The sequence below is a fragment of the Ranitomeya variabilis genome, chromosome 1 (assembly GCF_051348905.1).
Source record: "Ranitomeya variabilis isolate aRanVar5 chromosome 1, aRanVar5.hap1, whole genome shotgun sequence".
Lineage (NCBI taxonomy): Eukaryota > Metazoa > Chordata > Amphibia > Anura > Dendrobatidae > Ranitomeya > Ranitomeya variabilis.
In genome coordinates, this window is record NC_135232.1 from 825995896 (window position 1) to 826016895 (window position 21000).

The following is a 21000-nucleotide window of genomic DNA, read 5'->3' on the forward strand; positions in this document are numbered from 1 at the left end:
GGTACCCCCTGAAAATAATGTGACAAAAGGAACATGTTAAATCAAGGTTTGTCCACTAACTAGCATCACAGGTGTCTATAATCTTGGAATCAGTGAGTGGGCCTGTATATAGGGCTACAGATACTCACTGTGCTGTTTGGCGACATGGTGTGTGCATCACAGGTGTCTATAATCTTGGAATCAGTGAGTGGGCCTGTATATAGGGCTACAGATACTCACTGTGCTGTTTGGCGACATGGTGTGTGCATCACAGGTGTCTATAATCTTGGAATCAGTGAGGCTTGTATATAGGGCTACAGATACTCACTGTGCTGTTTGGCGACATGGTGTGTATCACACTCAACATGGACCAGAGGAAGCGAAGGAAAGAGTTTAGAATGAAAATTATAGACAAACATGTTAAAGGTAAAAGTTATAAGACTATCTCCAAGCAGCTTGATGTCCCTGTGACTACAGTTGCACATATTATTCAGAAATGTAAGATCCATGGGACTGTAGCCAACCTCAGAGGAAAATTGATGAAAAATCAAAGAGATGGATAATATGAATGTTAACTAAAGAGCCCAGAAAAAATTCTAAACAGATTAAAGGTGAACTTCAAGCTCAAGAAACATCAGTGTCGTTGTATGAGCCAAAGTGGACTTCATGGGTGACAACCAAGGAGGACACCATTTTTGAAAAAAAATCATAAAAAAGCCAGACTGGAATTTGCCAAACTACATGCTAAGGCTACGTTCACATTAGCGTCTTTGGGCGCAGCATCGTCGACGGATACCGACGCATGCGTCAGGCGCCCCTATCTTTAACATGGGGGGGCGCATGGACATGCGCCGGTATGCGTTGTCAAGCGTTGTACGACGCATGCGTCATTTGGGCGCACCAGACAGGGCGCGGCCGACGCTACATGTTGCATTTTTCCTGCGCCAAATTTCCGGTAAACAACGCATGCAACGCACTTGCGTCGTACATGCGCCAAAAAACCACATTACTGTCTATGTACAACGCATAGGGCGCAGGTGCCTGCGTTGTTCGACGCATGCGCCTTTTGAGTAAAAAACAAGTGATGAAGTGTCTAGACAGTGACAAGACCACCCTATAGATATAAAAAAAGGGGTGATTGCATTGTATTTCACTTGCCTGCACGTCTGGAAACAGAGAGTACACGAGACACAGCTCTGCCTTCAAGAGATGTAAATATATAATTTCTCTGCCCATTTTTTCTTATTCTTTGCAATGTTTGTTTATTTGTTTTTAGGTTTGTGACTTTTTTTTTTTTCTTGCAATTTATGGTGGTTTATTTAATTTTTATTGGGTTGTTCTGCGTTGACCGCATGCGTCAAAAAACGCTGCGTTGTGTGTTGTGTTTTGGGTTGCGTCGACGACGCTGCCCAAAGACGCTAATGTGAACGTAGCCTAACAAGCCACAAAGCTTCTGGGAGAATTTCCCATGGACAGATGAGACAAAAATTGAACTTTTTGGCAAGGCACATCAGCTCTATATTCACGGACAGAAAAATGAAGCAAATCAAGAAAAGAACACTCCCTACTGTGAAACATGGAGGAGGCTCTGTTGCATTCTGTCTAGAATCTGTGCAGGGTACAATGAAATCTCAAGACTATCAAGGGATTCTAGAGAGAAATGTGCTGCTCAGTGTCAGAAAGCTTTGTCTCAGTCGCAGGTCATGGGAAGGTAAGTAGGATGTTTTTTTTTTTTTATATTTTTTGATTGGGAACCTTGCAAACAAGGATAGGGATAAGTAGCCAAGCATACAAGGATAGGGATAAGTAGCCAAGCATACAAGGATAGGGATAAGTAGCCAAGCATACAAGGATAGGGATAAGTAGCCAAGCATACAAGGATAGGGATGAGGAGCCATGCAGACCAGGATAAGGATGAGGAGCCATGCATACCAGTATGGGGATGAGGAGCCATGCATTCCAGGATGGGGATGAGGAGCCATGCATTCCAGGATGGGGATGAGGAGCCATGCATTCCAGGATGGGGATGAGGAGCCATGCATTCCAGGATGGGGATGAGGAGCCATGCATTCCAGGATGGGGATGAGGAGCCATGCATTCCAGGATAGGGATGAGGAGCCATGCATTCCAGGATAGGGATGAGGGGGCCGTGCATACCAGGATAGGGATGAGGGGACAATGCATACCAGGATAGGGATGAGGGGACAATGCATACCAAGATGGTGATGAGGAGCCATGCATACCAGTATAGGAATGAGGGGGCCATGCATACCAGGATAGGGATGAGGGGACAATGCACACCAGGATAGGGATAAGGGGGCCATGCATACCAGGATAGGGATGAGGAGCCATGCATACCAGGATAGGGATGAGGGGGCCGTGCATACCAGGATAGGGATGAGGGGGCCGTGTATACCAGGATGGTGATGAGGAGGCCATGCATACCAGGATAGGGATGAGGGGACAATGTATATCAGAATGGGGATGAGGTGGCTATTCATACCAGGATGGTATACTCGAGTATATACAGTATATGTTACATTTATGAATGGTGTCATTTTTTTTTAACCCATATCTTGGGCCAGTGTTGTGTATCCGCTTTTTGGGCTCCCCTGGTGGTTGCTGGTGGTACTGGTGACTTGTTTGCACTTTGCTGCTTCTGTTCACCTGCTTCCATCAGCGTTTGGGAGTTTCCTATTTAGCCTTGCTCTCCAGTCATTTCCTTGCCGGTCATCATTGTAACCAGAGCCTTCGGTTGCATGTTCCTGCTACTAGTCTGCTGATCAGCTAAGTGGACTTTGTCCTTTTGTTTTGTACCTTTTGTCCAGTTTGCAGTTTTTGTAATTCTCTGTAGCTGGAAGCTCTTGCGGGCTGAAATTGCCACTCCTGTGTCATGAGTTGACACAGGAGTCTTAAAGTAATTTCAGGATGGTTTTTGAAAGGGTTTTCAGTTGATCGTGAAGTCCTCTTTTGTATCCTTCTGCTATCTAGTAAGTGGACCTCTCTTTGCTAAATCTACTTTCATACTGTGTATGTCTTTTCCTCTTAATTCACCGTTATTACATGTGGGGGGCTGCTATCATCTTTTGGGGTATTTCCCTAGAGGTAAGCCAGGTCTGTTTCTTCTTCTACCAGGCGTAGTTAGTCCTCCGGCTGGCGCGTGGCATATAGGAAGCCGTAGGTATGCTCCCTGGCTACTATTAGTTGTGTGGTAGATTTAGCTCACGGTCAACTCGAGTTTCCATCACCCGAGAGCTCGTTCGTTATTTATATGTTTCTTACGTTCCCTTGCCATTGGGAACCATGACAGTATGACCGGCCAGTGTTAAACTTATTGGCAGAAGAAAGGAGAGAAAAAAGAAGTCTGTAAATTTTTTTTTTTTTCTCTTTTTCCCCTATGCTTGCTCCATAGTTGGATCAGTTGTATTTCAGCTCTAATTACAGCCTTTGCCTTTCTCTCCTTATAATCCTTGAATGGCTCTGAGCTCACCTGTTTAAAGATGGATCCTCAGAGTTTGGCTGCAGGTTTAAATAATCTTGCTACGAAGGTTCAAAATTTACAAGATTTTGTTATACATGCTCCTATTTCTGAACCTAAAATCCCTACACCAGAGGTGTTTTCCGGAGATAGATCTCGGTTTTTGAATTTCAAATATAATTGTAAATTATTCCTTTCTCTCAGACCTCACTCCTCAGGAGATCCTGTCCAGCAGGTTAAGATTGTAATCTCTTTGCTGCGAGGTGACCCTCAAAATTGGGCATTTTCATTGGCACCAGGGGATCCTGCGTTGCTCAATGTGGATGCGTTTTTCCTGGCTTTAGGGTTGCTTTATGAGGAACCTAATTTGGAGATTCAAGCTGAAAAAGCTTTGATAGCCCTATCTCAAGGGCAAGATGAAGCGGAGATATACTGCCAAAAATTTCGTAAATGGTCTGTGCTTACTCAGTGGAATTTGTGCGCCTTAGCGGCAAATTTCAGAGAGGGTCTTTCTGATGCCGTTAAAGATGTTATGGTCGGGTTCCCTGCGCCTACAGGTCTGAATGAGTCCATGACAATGGCAATTCAGATTGATCGGCGTTTGCGGGAGCGCAAACCCGTGCACCATTTGGCGGTATCTTCTGAGGAGACGCCAGAGAAAATGCAATGTGACAGAGTTATGTCCAGAAGCGAGCGGCAGAATTATAGGCGTAAAAATGGGTTATGCTTCTATTGTGGTGATTCTGCTCATGTTATATCGGCATGCTCGAAACGTACTAGGAAGGTTGACAAGTCCATTTCAATTGGCACTTTACAGTCCAAATTTATTTTGTCTGTAACCTTGATTTGTTCATTATCAGTTATTACCGTGGATGCCTATGTGGACTCTGGCGCCGCTCTGAGTCTTATGGACTGGTCCTTTGCCAGGCGCTGTGGGTTTGATTTAGAGCCTCTGGAAGTCCCTATACCTCTGAAGGGTATTGATTCTACACCTTTGGCTTGTAATAAACCACAGTTTTGGACGCAAGTGACTATGCGTATGACTCCAGACCATCAGGAGGTGATTCGCTTCCTTGTGTTGTACAATTTACATGATGTTTTGGTGCTTGGATTACCATGGTTACAGTCTCATAACCCAGTCCTTGACTGGAAAGCTATGTCTGTGTTAAGCTGGGGATGTCGGGGGGCTTATGGGGACACTCCTATGGTGTCCATTTCGTCATCTATTCCATCTGAGATTCCGGCATTTTTGTCTGATTATCGTGATATTTTTGAAGAGCCTAAGATTGGTTCACTCCCTCCTCACAGGGATTGTGATTGCGCCATAGATCTGATTCCTGGCAGTAAATTTCCAAAGGGTCGTTTGTTTAACCTATCTGTACCTGAACATGCTGCTATGCGCGAGTATATTAAGGAGTCCCTGGAAAAGGGACATATTCGTCCTTCTTCATCACCTTTAGGAGCCGGTTTTTTCTTTGTCTCTAAAAAGGATGGCTCTCTGAGGCCTTGTATTGATTATCGACTCCTGAATAAAATTACAGTCAAATATCAGTATCCATTGCCTTTGCTGACTGATTTGTTTGCTCGCATAAGGGGGGCTAAGTGGTTCTCTAAGATTGATCTTCGTGGGGCGTATAATTTGGTGCGAATTAAGCAGGGGGATGAGTGGAAAACCGCATTTAATACGCCTGAGGGCCATTTTGAGTATTTGGTAATGCCTTTCGGCCTTTCTAATGCTCCTTCGGTCTTTCAGTCCTTAATGCATGATATTTTCCGTGAATATTTGGATAAATTTTTGATTGTTTACTTGGATGATATTTTGATTTTTTCTGATGACTGGGAGTCTCATGTTCAGCAGGTCAGGAGGGTTTTTCAGGTTTTGCGGGAGAATTCTTTGTGTGTAAAGGGTTCAAAGTGTGTTTTTGGGGTTCAAAAAATTTCCTTTTTGGGGTACATTTTTTCCCCTTCTATTGAGATGGACCCTGTCAAGGTTCGGGCTATTTACGACTGGACGCAGCCTACTTCTCTGAAGAGTCTCCAGAAATTCTTGGGCTTTGCTAATTTTTATCGTCGATTTATAGCTGGTTTTTCTGGCGTTGCTAAACCTCTGACGGATTTGACTAAAAAGGGTGCTGATGTTGCCAATTGGTCCCCTGCTGCCGTGGAGGCCTTTCGGGAGCTTAAGCGCCGCTTTTTGTCTGCCCCTGTGTTGCGCCAGCCTGATGTTTCTCTTCCCTTTCAGGTTGAGGTCGATGCTTCCGAGATCGGAGCGGGGGCGGTTTTGTCGCAGAAAAGTTCCGACTGCTCGGTGATGAGACCTTGTGCGTTCTTTTTGCGAAAATTTTCGGCCGCCGAGCGAAACTATGATGTTGGTAATCGGGAGCTTTTGGCCATGAAGTGGGCATTTGAGGAGTGGCGTCATTGGCTTGAGGGTGCCAGACATCAGGTGGTAGTTTTGACTGATCACAAGAATTTAATTTATTTGGAGTCTGCCAGGCGCCTGAATCCTAGACAGGCACGTTGGTCGTTGTTCTTTTCCCGGTTTAATTTTGTGGTCTCGTACTTACCGGGTTCTAGGAATGTGAAGGCAGATGCTCTTTCTAGGAGTTTTGAGCCTGACTCTCCTGGGAATTCTGAACCTGCTGGTGTCCTTAAGGATGGAGTGGTTTTGTCTGCTGTCTCTCCAGATTTGCGACGTGCTTTGCAAGAATTTCAGGCGGATAGACCTGATCGTTGTCCGTCTGGTAGACTGTTTGTTCCTGACGAGTGGACCACTAGAGTCATCTCGGAAGTTCATTCTTCTACTCTGGCAGGTCATCCGGGAATTTTTGGCACCAGAGATTTGGTGGCTAGATCCTTCTGGTGGCCTTCCTTGTCTCGAGATGTGCGTGTTTTTGTGCAGTCTTGCGATGTGTGTGCTCGGCCAAAGCCTTGTTGTTCTAGGGCTAGTGGGTTGTTGTTGCCCTTGCCTATTCCGAAGAGGCCTTGGACGCACATCTCTATGGACTTTATCTCGGACCTCCCTGTTTCTCAGAAGATGTCTGTCATCTGGGTGGTGTGTGACCGTTTTTCTAAAATGGTTCATTTGGTGCCATTGCCTAAGTTGCCTTCCTCATCTGAGTTGGTCCCTCTGTTTTTTCAAAATGTGGTTCGCTTGCATGGTATTCCGGAAAACATCGTTTCTGACAGGGGTACCCAGTTCGTGTCTAGATTTTGGCGGGCAGTCTGTGCCAGGTTGGGCATTGATTTGTCTTTTTCGTCTGCATTCCATCCTCAGACCAATGGCCAGACGGAACGAACTAATCAAACTTTGGAGACTTATTTGAGGTGTTTTGTGTCTGCGGATCAGGATGATTGGGTTGCCTTTCTGCCATTGGCGGAGTTTGCTCTTAATAATCGGGCTAGTTCTGCCACTTTGGTTTCTCCTTTCTTTTGCAATTCAGGGTTTCATCCGCGTTTTTCATCTGGTCAGGTTGAATCTTCGGATTGTCCTGGAGTGGATGCGGTAGTGGATCGGTTGCATCAGATTTGGGGACAAGTGGTGGATAATTTGGAATTGTCCCAGGAGAGGACTCAGCAGTTTGCTAACCGCCGTCGTCGTGTTGGCCCCCACCTTCGTGTTGGGGACTTGGTGTGGTTGTCTTCCAGTTTTGTCCCTATGAGGGTTTCTTCTCCTAAATTTAAGCCTCGGTTCATCGGTCCTTATAGGATTTTGGAGATTCTTAACCCTGTTTCCTTTCGTTTGGACCTCCCGGCATCTTTCGCTATCCATAATGTGTTCCATCGGTCGTTGTTGCGGAGATATGAGGTACCGGTGGTTCCTTCTACTGAACCTCCTGCTCCTGTGCTGGTGGAGGGTGAATTGGAGTACGTGGTAGAAAAGATCTTGGACTCCCGTATTTCCAGACGGAGACTTCAATATCTGGTTAAATGGAAGGGCTATGGTCAGGAAGATAATTCTTGGGTAACTGCCTCTGATGTTCATGCCTCGGATTTGGTTCGTGCCTTTCATAGGGCTCATCCAGATCGCCCTGGCGGTTCTTGTGAGGGTTCGGTGCCCCCTCCTTAAGGGGAGGGTACTGTTGTGTATCCGCTTTTTGGGCTCCCCTGGTGGTACTGGTGACTTGTTTGCACTTTGCTGCTTCTGTTCACCTGCTTCCATCAGCGTTTGGGAGTTTCCTATTTAGCCTTGCTCTCCAGTCATTTCCTTGCCGGTCATCATTGTAACCAGAGCCTTCGGTTGCATGTTCCTGCTACTAGTCTGCTGATCAGCTAAGTGGACTTTGTCCTTTTGTTTTGTACCTTTTGTCCAGTTTGCAGTTTTTGTAATTCTCTGTAGCTGGAGGCTCTTGCGGGCTGAAATTGCCACTCCTGTGTCATGAGTTGACACAGGAGTCTTAAAGTAATTTCAGGATGGTTTTTGAAAGGGTTTTCAGTTGATCGTGAAGTCCTCTTTTGTATCCTTCTGCTATCTAGTAAGTGGACCTCTCTTTGCTAAATCTACTTTCATACTGTGTATGTCTTTTCCTCTTAATTCACCGTTATTACATGTGGGGGGCTGCTATCATCTTTTGGGGTATTTCCCTAGAGGTAAGCCAGGTCTGTTTCTTCTTCTACCAGGCGTAGTTAGTCCTCCGGCTGGCGCGTGGCATATAGGAAGCCGTAGGTATGCTCCCTGGCTACTATTAGTTGTGTGGTAGATTTAGCTCACGGTCAACTCGAGTTTCCATCACCCGAGAGCTCGTTCGTTATTTATGTTTCTTACGTTCCCTTGCCATTGGGAACCATGATAGGCCAGTTACTTCCAGGTGAAATCGACATTTCACTTCTTGAAGATAAACCTTCACACTATATTTTGCATATACCGTATATACTCGAGTATAAGCCGACCCCCCTAATTTTGCAACAAAAAACTGGGAAAACTTATTGACTCGAGCATAAGCCTAGGGTAGAAAATGCAGCAGCTACCGGTAAATGTCAAAAATAAAAATAGGTACCAATAAAAGTAAAATTAATTGAGACATCAGTAGGTTAAGTGTTTTTGAATATCCATATTGAATGAGGAGCCCCATATAATGCTCCATACAGTTCATGATGGGCCCCATAAGATGCTCCATACAAAATACGCCCCATAAAATTTGATGGGCCCCATAAGATGCTCCATATTAAAATATGCCCCATATAATGCTGCACAAATGTTGATTATGGCCCCATAAGATGCTCTATATAACAATGTGCCACATATAATGTTCCATACAGTTCATTATGGCCCCATAAGATACTCCATATGCAAATATGCCCCATATAATGCTTCATGCAGTTCTTTATGGCCCCATTGATGCCACATATAATGCTCCATGCAGTTCTTTATGACCCCATATAATGCTTCATGCAGTTCTTTATGGCCCCATGGATGCCCCATATAATGCTCCATGCAGTTCTTTATGGCCCCATAGATGCCCCATATAATGCTCCATGCAGTTCTTTATGGCCCCATAGATGCCCCACATAATGCTCCATGCAGGTCTTCATGGCCCCTTAGATGCCCCATATAATGCTCCATGCAGTTCTTTATGGCCCCATAGATGCCCCACATAATGCTCCATGCAGTTCTTTATGGCCCCATAGATGCCCCACATAATGCTCCATGCAGGTCTTCATGGCCCCATAGATGCCCCACCTAATGCTCCATGCAGTTCTTTATGGCCCCATAGATGCCCCATATAATGCTCCATGCAGTTCTTTATGGCCCCATAGATGCCCCACATAATGCTCCATGCAGGTCTTCATGGCCCCATAGATGCCCCACCTAATGCTCCATGCAGTTCTTTATGGCCCCATAGATGCCCCACATAATGCTCCATGCAGTTCTTTATGGCCCCATAGATACTCCATATAATGCTCCATGCAGTTCTTTATGGCCCCATAGATGCCCCATATAATGCTCCATGCAGTTCTTTATGGCCCCATTGATGCCCCATATAACATTGTGCCACATGTAATGCTGCTGCTGCACTAAAAAAAAAAAAAAAAAAAAAATGGCATACTAACCTCTCGTCGCTGCCCGCTGCTCCTCAGCGTCCCGTCTCTCCGCACTGACTGTTCAGGCAGAGGGCGGCGCGCACACTAATACGTAATCACGCCCTCTGACCTGAACAGTCACTGCAGGGGACGCGGAAGACGGAGCGTCGGTGGAACGCGGAAAGGTGAATATGAAATACTCACCTTCTCCCGGCGCTCCTGACGCGGTCCCTGCATGTCCCATGGTCTCCGGGCGCGGCAGCTTCTTCCTCTGTTCAGCGGTCACTGGTGTACCGCTCATTACAGTAATGAATATGCGGCTCCACCCCTATGGGAGTGGAGTCCATATTCATTACTTTAATGAGCGGTACCAGTGAACGCTGAACAGGGGAAGAAGCTGCTGTGCCCGGAGACCATGGGACATGCAGGGACCGCGTCAGGAGCGCCAGGAGCAGGTGAGTATTTGACAGTCGTCACTCCCCCTCACCCGCCGACCATGACTCGAGTATAAGCCGAGAGGGGCACTTTCAGCCCATTTTTGGGGGCTGAAAATCTCGGCTTATACTCGAGTATATACGGTACTTGTACTTTTAATTTACCTTGAATTTGTAAAATGTTTATATTTTATTCTTATAGTGCATGCAACTATTACAATTTGTTATTCACCCTGCCCTTCTGTTTATAAATTGGCATTTTTTATGTCTTTATATACTGTATTCAAGTTTAGTTTTTAGGTGTGTACCTGATAAAGGAGCCGATTTCAGTTCCAAAATGCATTTTGCCAATACATGTACCTCAATAAATGATTTAATTATACCTGAAGAGAGGCATTGTGCAGAATTAACCAGCTAGGCAGCCGGATTGTATTATCTCCGGTGGTCCAGCTTATCCTGAGAACAGACTATTAATGACAGTCTCTTGAAACCTCTTAAAACCACAATTATGACCATTAGGACATGCTATGGTTTTCGGTTACATGTTGCGAATGCAAATTCCTAAATTTCTATTCTTTACATTGTAGTGTTTGGCTGCTGCTATAAATTATACTAAAAAAATGCAATTTGTCCAAGGACCTTCAATATTTAATAGTCCTATTAACCAAAGCACTCTTATACAGGTCCTTCTCAAAAAATTAGCATATAGTGTTAAATTTCATTATTTACCATAATGTAATGATTACAATTAAACTTTCATATATTATAGATTCATTATCCACCAACTGAAATTTGTCAGGTCTTTTATTGTTTTAATACTGATGATTTTGGCATACAACTCCTGATAACCCAAAAAACCTGTCTCAATAAATTAGCATATTTCACCCGTCCAATCAAATAAAAGTGTTTTTTAATAACAAACAAAAAAACCATCAAATAATAATGTTCAGTTATGCACTCAATACTTGGTCGGGAATCCTTTGGCAGAAATGACTGCTTCAATGCGGCGTGGCATGGAGGCAATCAGCCTGTGACACTGCTGAGATGTTATGGAGGCCCAGGATGCTTCAATAGCGGCCTGAAGCTCATCCAGAGTGTTGGGTCTTGCGTCTCTCAACTTTCTCTTCACAATATCCCACAGATTCTCTATGGGGTTCAGGTCAGGAGAGTTGGCAGGCCAATTGAGCACAGTAATACCATGGTCAGTAAACCATTTACCAGTGGTTTTGGCACTGTGAGCAGGTGCCAGGTCGTGCTGAAAAATGAAATCTTCATCTCCATAAAGCATTTCAGCCGATGGAAGCATGAAGTGCTCCAAAATCTCCTGATAGCTAGCTGCATTGACCCTGCCCTTGATGAAACACAGTGGACCAACACCAGCAGCTGACATGGCACCCCACACCATCACTGACTGTGGGTACTTGACACTGGACTTCAGGCATTTTGGCATTTCCTTCTCCCCAGTCTTCCTCCAGACTCTGGCACCTTGATTTCCGAATGACATGCAAAATTTGCTTTCATCAGAAAAAAGTACTTGGGACCACTTAGCAACAGTCCAGTGCTGCTTCTCTGTAGCCCAGGTCAGGCGCTTCTGCCGCTGTTTATGGTTCAAAAGTGGCTTTACCTGGGGAATGCGGCACCTGTAGCCCATTTCCTGCACACGCCTGTGCACGGTGGCTCTGGATGTTTCCACACCAGACTCAGTCCACTGCTTCCTCAGGTTCCCCAAGGTCTGGAATCGGTCCTTCTCCACAATCTTCCTCAGGGTCCGGTCACCTCTTCTCGTTGTACAGCGTTTTCTGCCACATTGTTTCCTTCCAACAGACTTACCATTGAGGTGCCTTGATACAGCACTCTGGGAACAGCCTATTTGTTGAGAAATTTCTTTCTGGGTCTTACCCTCTTGCTTGAGGGCGTCAATGATGGCCTTCTTGACATCTGTCAGGTCGCTAGTCTTACCCATGATGGGGGTTTTGAGTAATGAACCAGGCAGGGAGTTTTTAAAAGCCTCAGGTATCTTTTGCATGTGTTTAGAGTTAATTAGTTGATTCATAAGATTAGGGTAATAGGTCGTTTAGAGAACCTTTTCTTGATATGCTAATTTATTGAGACAGGTTTTTTGGGTTATCAGGAGTTGTATGCCAAAATCATCAGTATTAAAACAATAAAAGACCTGACAAATTTCAGTTGGTGGATAATGAATCTATAATATATGAAAGTTTAATTGTAATCATTACATTATGGTAAATAATGAAATTTAACACTATATGCTAATTTTTTGAGAAGGACCTGTATTTATCAGTGTTGCTTTAAGACATATGACTTACAATCTGTAAAATTAATCGATTCTTGTTTTCTTGGAAATACAGCCCCAAACCTTGCAGTTGGACTTTCTGATGAAGATTCTTCCAAATTATCACCACCTCAAGAAGACCACAAAAATCAGCAATGCTCCAATGAAAAACTAGTCATCCATCCTGCCTTTTGTCCAGTGGTTCTCTTACCCTATACTGTACATTTACCATTATTTTTCATGCTATTTATTTATAGTCTGGTGTAATCCGTGCCCTGTTGTAATAATAGATAATAGGACATTACTTTCTCTATTCTGAATAAAATAACTGCTTTACCTGGTAACGTATCACTTGTCTGTGTCATATCTGGCTATAATGCCTTGCCTATACGAAGAGCGGGAAGATGCTCCTTGGTCTCTGATGCCACTGCCTACATCACCTCTGCAATCCTGCTCAGATTTATTCTGCTCGGTGTGGGACATGCCATTGGATTCCCAAACAGCAGGCAGAACATAATAGATCGTGATATCATTCCCAGAAGTAGTAACTCTATGGCAGAATAGCTTTGTGATATGTCAGGTGTGCATGCTATGATATGAAAGCATTAGAGATCTACACAACACAGATCTGTTATACACTCCGCCTCTACCAAAAATCTATTCTTTAACTGATAAGCCTCACTTTTTTGTATGTGTATAAATGGTATACCCCCAAAAAAACAAAAAAGATGGACAACCGAGCAAGGTAAAAAATATACCGTATATACTCGAGTATAAGCCGACCCGAGTATAAGCCGACCCCCCTAATTTTGCCACAAAAAACTGGGAAAACTTATTGACTCGAGTATAAGCCTAGGGTGGAAAATACAGCAGCTACCGGTGAATTTCAAAAATAAAAATAGATGCTCCATACCGTTCATTATTGCCCCAAAGGAGGTTCCATATAAAGCTGTGCCATATATAATGCTCCATACCGTTGATTATTGCCCCATAGATGCTCCATATATAGCTGTGCCATATAGAATGCTCTGCACCGTTCATTATGGCCCCATAGATGCTCCATATACAATGCTCTGCACTGTTCATTATGGCCCCATAGATGCTCCTTATAAATCTGTGCCATATATGCTCTGCACTGTTCATTATGGCCCCATAGATGTGCCATATAAATCTGTGCCATATATAGTGCTCTGCACCGTTGTCCCATAGATACTCCACATAAATCTGTGCCATATATAACGCTGCTGCTGCAATAAAAAAAAAAAAACACCTCTCTTGCTTGCAGCTCCTCAGCGTCCCGTCCCGGCGTCTCTCCGCACTGACTGATCAGGCAGAGGGCGGCGCGCACACTATATGCGTCATCGCGCCCTCTGACCTGAACAGTCAGAGGACGGGAAGACGGAGCGGCGCCCGGCGGGTGGAACGTGGACAGGTGAATATAAAATACCTATTCCCGGCGCTCCCCCTGCCTGTCACACTGTCTTCGGTGCCGCAGCTCTTCCTCTGTCAGCGGTCACTCGCACCGCTGATTAGAGAAATGAATTTGCAGCTCCACCCCTATGGGAGTGGAGTCCATATTCATTTCTCTAATGACTAATGAGCGGTCCCATGTGACCGCTGAACAGGGGAAGAGCTGCGGCACCCGAAGACAGTGTGACAGGCAGGGGGAGCGCAGGGACTAGGTGAGTATGCGACACGCTCTCTTCCCCTCACCCGCCGACCGTGACTCGAGTATAAGCCGAGAGGGGCACTTTCAGCCCAAAAATTTGGGCTGAAAATCTCGGCTTAAACTCGAGTATATACGGTATATCACATTTTTATTAGTACAATATTAATTTCATCAATCAACATAATTCAATAACAGACAATTTAAAAGAGGGAGCGACACCATTAGTACCACGACCTAACCAGGAATAAATTACAGATAGAAATAAAGGTCAGTATAAGTGCATCAGGCAGCTCAGACCAGGTAAAATACCAAACAGATACTATGTTAAGAACACTGCTTCATAATATAGATTTGTTAGTGATATAATCAGACTCTAATAGATGGTCTCCATACCATGATATAAAGTAAAAAAGGCTACATTATCCAATCATAAGTGACAGAGAAAATTCTCAAATAAGTAGCAATAACGATCATTTGCAGTAAAGTGTCAGTGCAAACAGAAATTATATATTGGTAAATACCTATGTCGTGTGTGTGTGTGTGTGTATATTTTATATATATATATATATATATATATATATATATATATATATATATATATATATATATAGTGGGGCAAAAAAGTATTTAGTCACTCAGCAATAGTGCAAGTTCCACCACTTAAAAAGATGAGAGGCGTCTGTAATTTACATCATAGGTAGACCTCAACTATGGGAGACAAACTGTGAAAAAAAAATCCAGAAAATCACATTTTTTTTAATCATTTTATTTGCATATTATGGTGGAAAGTAAGTATTTGGTCAGAAACAAAATTTCATCTCAATACTTTGTAATATATCCTTTGTTGGCAATGACAGAGGTCAAACGTTTTCTGTAAGTCTTCGCAAGGTTGCCACACACTGTTGTTGGTATTTTGGCCCATTCCTCCATGCAGATCTCCTCTAGAGCAGTGATGTTTTTGGCTTTTCGCTTGGCAACACGGACTTTCAACTCCCTCCAAAGGTTTTCTATAGGGTTGAGATCTGGAGACTGGCTAGGCCACTCCAGGACCTTGAAATGCTTCTTACGAAGCCACTCCTTCGTTGCCCTGGCGGTGTGCTTTGGATCATTGTCATGTTGAAAGACCCAGCCACGTTTCATCTTCAATGCCCTTGCTGATGGAAGGAGGTTTGCACTCAAAATCTCACGATACATGGCCCCATTCATTCTTTCATGTACCCGGATCAGTCGTCCTGGCCCCTTTGCAGAGAAACAGCCCCAAAGCATGATGTTTCCACCACCATGCTTTACAGTAGGTATGGTGTTTGATGGATGTAACTCAGTATTCTTTTTCCTCCAAACACGACAAGTTGTGTTTCTACCAAACAGTTCCAGTTTGGTTTCATCAGACCATAGGACATTCTCCCAAAACTCCTCTGGATCATCCAAATGCTCTCTAGCAAACTTCAGACGGGCCCGGACATGTACTGGCTTAAGCAGTGGGACACGTCTGGCACTGCAGGATCTGAGTCCATGGTGGCGTAGTGTGTTACTTATGGTAGGCCTTGTTACATTGGTCCCAGCTCTCTGCAGTTCATTCACTAGGTCCCCCCGCGTGGTTCTGGGATTTTTGCTCACCGTTCTTGTGATCATTCTGACCCCACGGGGTGGGATTTTGCGTGGAGCCCCAGATCGAGGGAGATTATCAGTGGTCTTGAATGTCTTCCATTTTCTAATTATTGCTCCCACTGTTGATTTCTTCACTCCAAGCTGGTTGGCTATTGCAGATTCAGTCTTCCCAGCCTGGTGCAGGGCTACAATTTTGTTTCTGGTGTCCTTTGACAGCTCTTTGGTCTTCACCATAGTGGAGTTTGGAGTCAGACTGTTTGAGGGTGTGCACAGGTGTCTTTTTATACTGATAACAAGTTTAAACAGGTGCCATTACTACAGGTAATGAGTGGAGGAAAGAGGAGACTCTTAAAGAAGAAGTTACAGGTCTGTGAGAGCCAGAAATCTTGATTGTTTGTTTCTGATCAAATACTTATTTTCCACCATAATATGCAAATAAAATGATAAAAAAACAGACAATGTGATTTTCTGGATTTTTTTTTCTCAGTTTGTCTCCCATAGTTGAGGTCTACCTATGATGTAAATTACAGACGCCTCTCATCTTTTTAAGTGGTGGAACTTGCATCATTGTTGAATGACTAAATACTTTTTTGCCCCACTGTGTGTGTATGTGTGTGTGTGTGTATGTATGTGTGTATATATATATATATATATATATATATATATATATATATATATATATATATATATATATATATATATATATATATATATATAAATTTTTTTTTTAATAAACGCAATAAATTATTACTAATAAAGTGCGTAGTGCTACAGTGCAAAAAGGTGCTAGAGGCGTATTTGTATGCTTTACAGATCTCTATGTCAATATAGGATACACATACATATATAAAAATACTAGTATTACAAAGGAATGCCTTACACTAAAGTTCCTGATGACAAAATGCAAATCATATAATTATACTCAGAGAGCACTATGCCAATATAGAATAAATATAAGCTGCTAAGATACAGTACAGACTGACCGACCTGTAAGGAACGCGGAAAATCGGGTACCCCAATGCGCGTTTCGCACTATGCTTCTTCGGGGGGGCGTGGTGTCAGGTGGCTACAATGTAGATTTTTATATTCAGAGAATTACCCTGGCATCATAAAGATTTTTATTAGATTTTTAAAGGTAATCTGCAGGTGCCTGCTATGGAATCTGAGCGCAGCTTGATTCTAGCAATGCCACTTACTGGACTGCATGGTGTAGTTTTAATAACCTCTCTTGTTTTCTCTACTGTAAGGCTGTGTGCCCATGTTGCATTTTTTTATGCGTTTCTGCCACATTTTTTGCCGCAGCGTAAACACATAAAAATGCTTAAAAACCGCATTCCCATGCAATCCTATGGGATTCCGCAGTTGCTGTGCCCATGCTGCGGATTTTCCCACTGCAGAGTCGCATAGCGGTAAAATCCGCAGCATGTTCTTTATTTCTGTGGAATCGCGGCGATTCCGCAGCCATAGGATTCCATTGAAGACTCACTTTACGCATGTGGCTATGCCCACCATGCGTAAAGTGAGCGCTTCATGTGCGGCTGGTACCCGGGTCTGGAGAAGAGGAGACTCTCCTTCAGGCCCTGGGATCCATAGTTCTGTAAAAAAAAAGAATAAAAATTAAAAATAGTGATATACTTACCTTCCGATTGCCCCCGGAGTCCTCCCGCCTCTCAGCGGTGCACTCGGCGGCTTCCGTTCCCAGGGATGCATTGCGCAAATCACCTGAGATCACGTTGCGGTGACGCAACCGAGACATCACCAAGGTCCTTCATGCATAGCATCCCTGGGAATGGAACGTACCGGGAGCGCCACTGAGGAGATTGGGGGCCTTCGGGAAGATGAGAATAACCATATTTTTTAATTTTTGATTATTTTTAACATCCTATCTTTTACTATTGATGCTGCATAGGCAGCATCAATAGTAAAAAGTTGGTCACACTTGTCAAGCACTATGCATGACAAGTGTGACCGACCTGTCAATCACTTTGATGCTAGCATTCTGCAAGCTAAAAACGCTTGTGTTTTGCGGGAAAACGCATGCGTTTTACCCACGGCAGGGAGTTGCGGAAATGCTGTGGACATTTCGGAATAATTTCTGCAATGTGAGCACACAGCCTAAATGTAGCAGTGCTTTTGAATGCTGAGCTGTGTATAGCACCCACACCCCTGACTGGCTGCTGACAATATATAGTGTACACAGGAAGCTGCCAATCATTGGTGGAGGTGGGGTTTCACAGATTAGCTGGACTGCCTGACACGTGACACCTAGTCCCGTAGTGATAATAGCCTGCTGATAAAACACTGTCTTGAAACTACAACTGCAAACTGCTGAGCAAGTGACACGTCATTGGAATCAGGCTTTCTGTCCATACATTATGCTGCATTCTGATTAAATGGCAAACCCTGGTAACAGATTCTCTTGTAAATTGTACTAGATATTTGCATATTCAACATGAGTTCCAAAACATTTTGCAAGGACTACCTTTTGTAAAATATATTATTTGAAATTTAGTACTTACTAAAAATCATAATGCAGCCTTTAAATGGTGTATGTACACATTATTGTATGGACGTTTCACATATATAGTTAATGTAGGTTCAGTGTATATACAGAAAAGTAAAGAACAGACAATGCATGGTTGAGAAACTAAAGTGATGTAACTTTTGAAGAGTTTGCTGGGTGGTCTTTGCCGCACCACGTCCTTTCCATGCCCTGCCCACTACCTGGTACTAGCGTGAGAGCACCTAAAATTTGCCAAAAAAATTGCACAACTTTGTGTTGTACAAAAAAAAAATTGTGACTTCTCAGTAGTTTACACCAGAAATCTTGCTAAGACACTTCAATGAATCTAGGCACTAGTCTTTAAAGGAAGATATGTGGAACATATCCTGGAGTCACAGGTAACTAAAAATCACTATATAGTGGGTGAGCAGTGCAGTTCTGAGGAAGGGGGACTGTTATGATGACCTGGTGGTTAGGAGCACTAGGAATGACCTGATGAGCAAACTAGTAATACAGGACAAGCTCTGGGAAGTGGGAGCTTTGCTGACCGCAACCCCTAATCCTATCACAACAACTAGAAATAGCCGTGGAGCGTACATGACTCTGCCTAGACGCCTCTTCACAGCCTAAGAGCTAACTACCCCTAAAGATAGAAAATAAGGCCTAACTTGCCTCAGAGAAATTCCCCCAAAGAGAAAGGCAGCCCCCCACACATATTGACTGTGAGTTAAGATGGAAGTCACAAACACAGGAATGAAATAGGTTTCAGCAAAGGAGGCCAGACTTAACTAAACAGACTTGAGGATAGAAAAGGTATCTTTGCGGTCAGCATAAAAAACTATCAAAAAAACCACGCAGAGTGTGCAAAAGAGACCCCACACCGACTCACGGCGTGGAGGTGCCACTCTGCATCCCAGAGCTTCCAGCTAGCAAGGCAGAATCATGATAGCAAGCTGGACAAGAAAACAATGATAAACAAATAAGCTAGCAGGGACTTAGCTTTTGCTGGAGTAGACAGGTCATCTGAAAGATCCAAGAGAGAACTGAACCAGTACTAGGACATTGACAGCTGGCATCCAGTAACGATCTAAGTGGAGTTAAATAGAGCAGCCAGCCTAGGACTAAACGAGGTCAGCTGAGGAAAGAACCTCAGAACCAGCAGCTGCACTCACAGCCACCAGAGGGAGTCCATGGACAGAACTCGCCGAAGTACCATTCATAACCACCGGAGGGAGTTCGAGAACAGAATTCACAACAGTACCCCCCCTTGAGGAGGGGTCACCGAACCCTCACCAGAGCCCCCAGGCCGATCAGGACGAGCCAAATGAAAGGCACGAACAAGATCGGCAGCATGAACATCAGAGGCAACCACCCAGGAATTATCCTCCTGACCATAACCTTTCCACTTGACTAGGTACTGAAGTTTCCGTCTCGAAATACGAGAATCTAAAATCTTCTCCACCACATACTCCAACTCCCCCTCAACCAACACCGGGGCAGGAGGGTCGATGGAGGGAACCATAGGAGCCACATATCTCCGCAGTAACGACCTATGGAACATATTATGGATGGCGAAAGAAGCTGGAAGGTCCAAACGAAATGACACAGGATTAAGAATTTCAGAAATCTTATAAGGACCAATGAAACGAGGCTTAAACTTAGGAGACAAAACCTTCATAGGAACATAACGAGACGTTAACCAAACCAAATCCCCAACACGAAGTCGGGGACCAACACAGCGATGGCGGTTAGCGAAACGTTGAGCCTTCTCCTGGGACAATGTCAAATTGTCCACCACGTGAGTCCAAATCTGCTGCAACCTGTCCACCACAGAATCCACACCAGGACAGTCCGAAGGCTCAACCTGTCCTGAAGAAAAACGAGGGTGGAAACCAGAATTACAGAAAAAAGGCGAAACCAAAGTGGCCGAGCTGGCCCGATTATTAAGGGCGAACTCAGCCAAAGGCAAGAAGGACACCCAATCATCCTGATCAGCAGAAACAAAGCATCTCATATATGTCTCCAATGTCTGATTGGTTCGTTCGGTTTGGCCATTTGTCTGAGGATGGAAAGCTGAAGAAAAAGACAAATCAATGCCCATCTTAGCACAAAAGGACCGCCAAAACCTCGAAACAAACTGGGAACCTCTGTCCGACACGATGTTCTCCGGAATGCCATGTAAACGAACCACGTGCTGGAAAAACAATGGAACCAAATCAGAGGAGGAAGGAAATTTAGGCAAAGGTACCAAATGGACCATCTTAGAGAAGCGATCACAAACCACCCAGATAACCGACATCCTTTGAGAGACAGGGAGATCTGAAATAAAATCCATGGAAATATGCGTCCAGGGCCTTTTCGGGACCGGCAAGGGCAAAAGCAACCCACTGGCACGAGAACAGCAGGGCTTAGCCCGAGCACAAGTCCCACAAGACTGCACAAAAGAACGCACATCCCGTGACAAGGAAGGCCACCAAAAGGATCTAGCCACCAAATCCCTGGTACCAAAGATTCCAGGATGACCAGCCAACACCGAACAATGAACCTCAGATAACTCTACTAGTCCATCTATCAGGGACAAACAGTTTCTCCGCTGGGCAACGGTCAGGTCTATCAGCCTGAAACTCCTGCAGCACCCGCCGCAAATCAGGGGAGATGGCAGACAAAATTACCCCCTCTTTGAGAATACCAGCCGGCTCAGGAACTCCTGGAGAATCAGGCACAAAACTCCTTGAAAGGGCATCAGCCTTCACATTCTTAGAACCCGGAAGGTACGAAACCACAAAATCGAAGCGGGAGAAAAACAGCGACCATCGAGCCTGTCTAGGATTCAACCGCTTGGCAGACTCGAGATAAGTCAAATTCTTGTGATCCGTCAAGACCACCACGCGATGCTTGGCTCCTTGAAGCCAATGTCGCCACTCCTCGAACGCCCACTTCATAGCCAACAACTCTCGATTGCCCACATCATAATTGCGCTCAGCAGGCGAAAACTTTATAGAAAAGAAAGCACAT

At 44.3% G+C, this 21000-nt stretch overlaps 1 protein-coding gene across 2 annotated transcripts in view; it reads left to right on the top strand.

Annotated features, from left to right (window-relative positions):
* DCTN6 (dynactin subunit 6) overlaps nucleotides 1-12553 on the top strand; it is a 32007-nt gene extending 19454 nt beyond the window's left edge. For both annotated transcript variants that reach the window (XM_077275231.1, XM_077275238.1), the window contains exon 7: nucleotides 12282-12553. In XM_077275231.1, coding sequence (XP_077131346.1) covers nucleotides 12282-12380 — 99 coding nt within the window. In that variant the 3' untranslated portion in view covers nucleotides 12381-12553. The remainder of the gene's footprint in view (nucleotides 1-12281) is intronic.
* Nucleotides 12554-21000: the final 8447 nt, after the last annotated feature.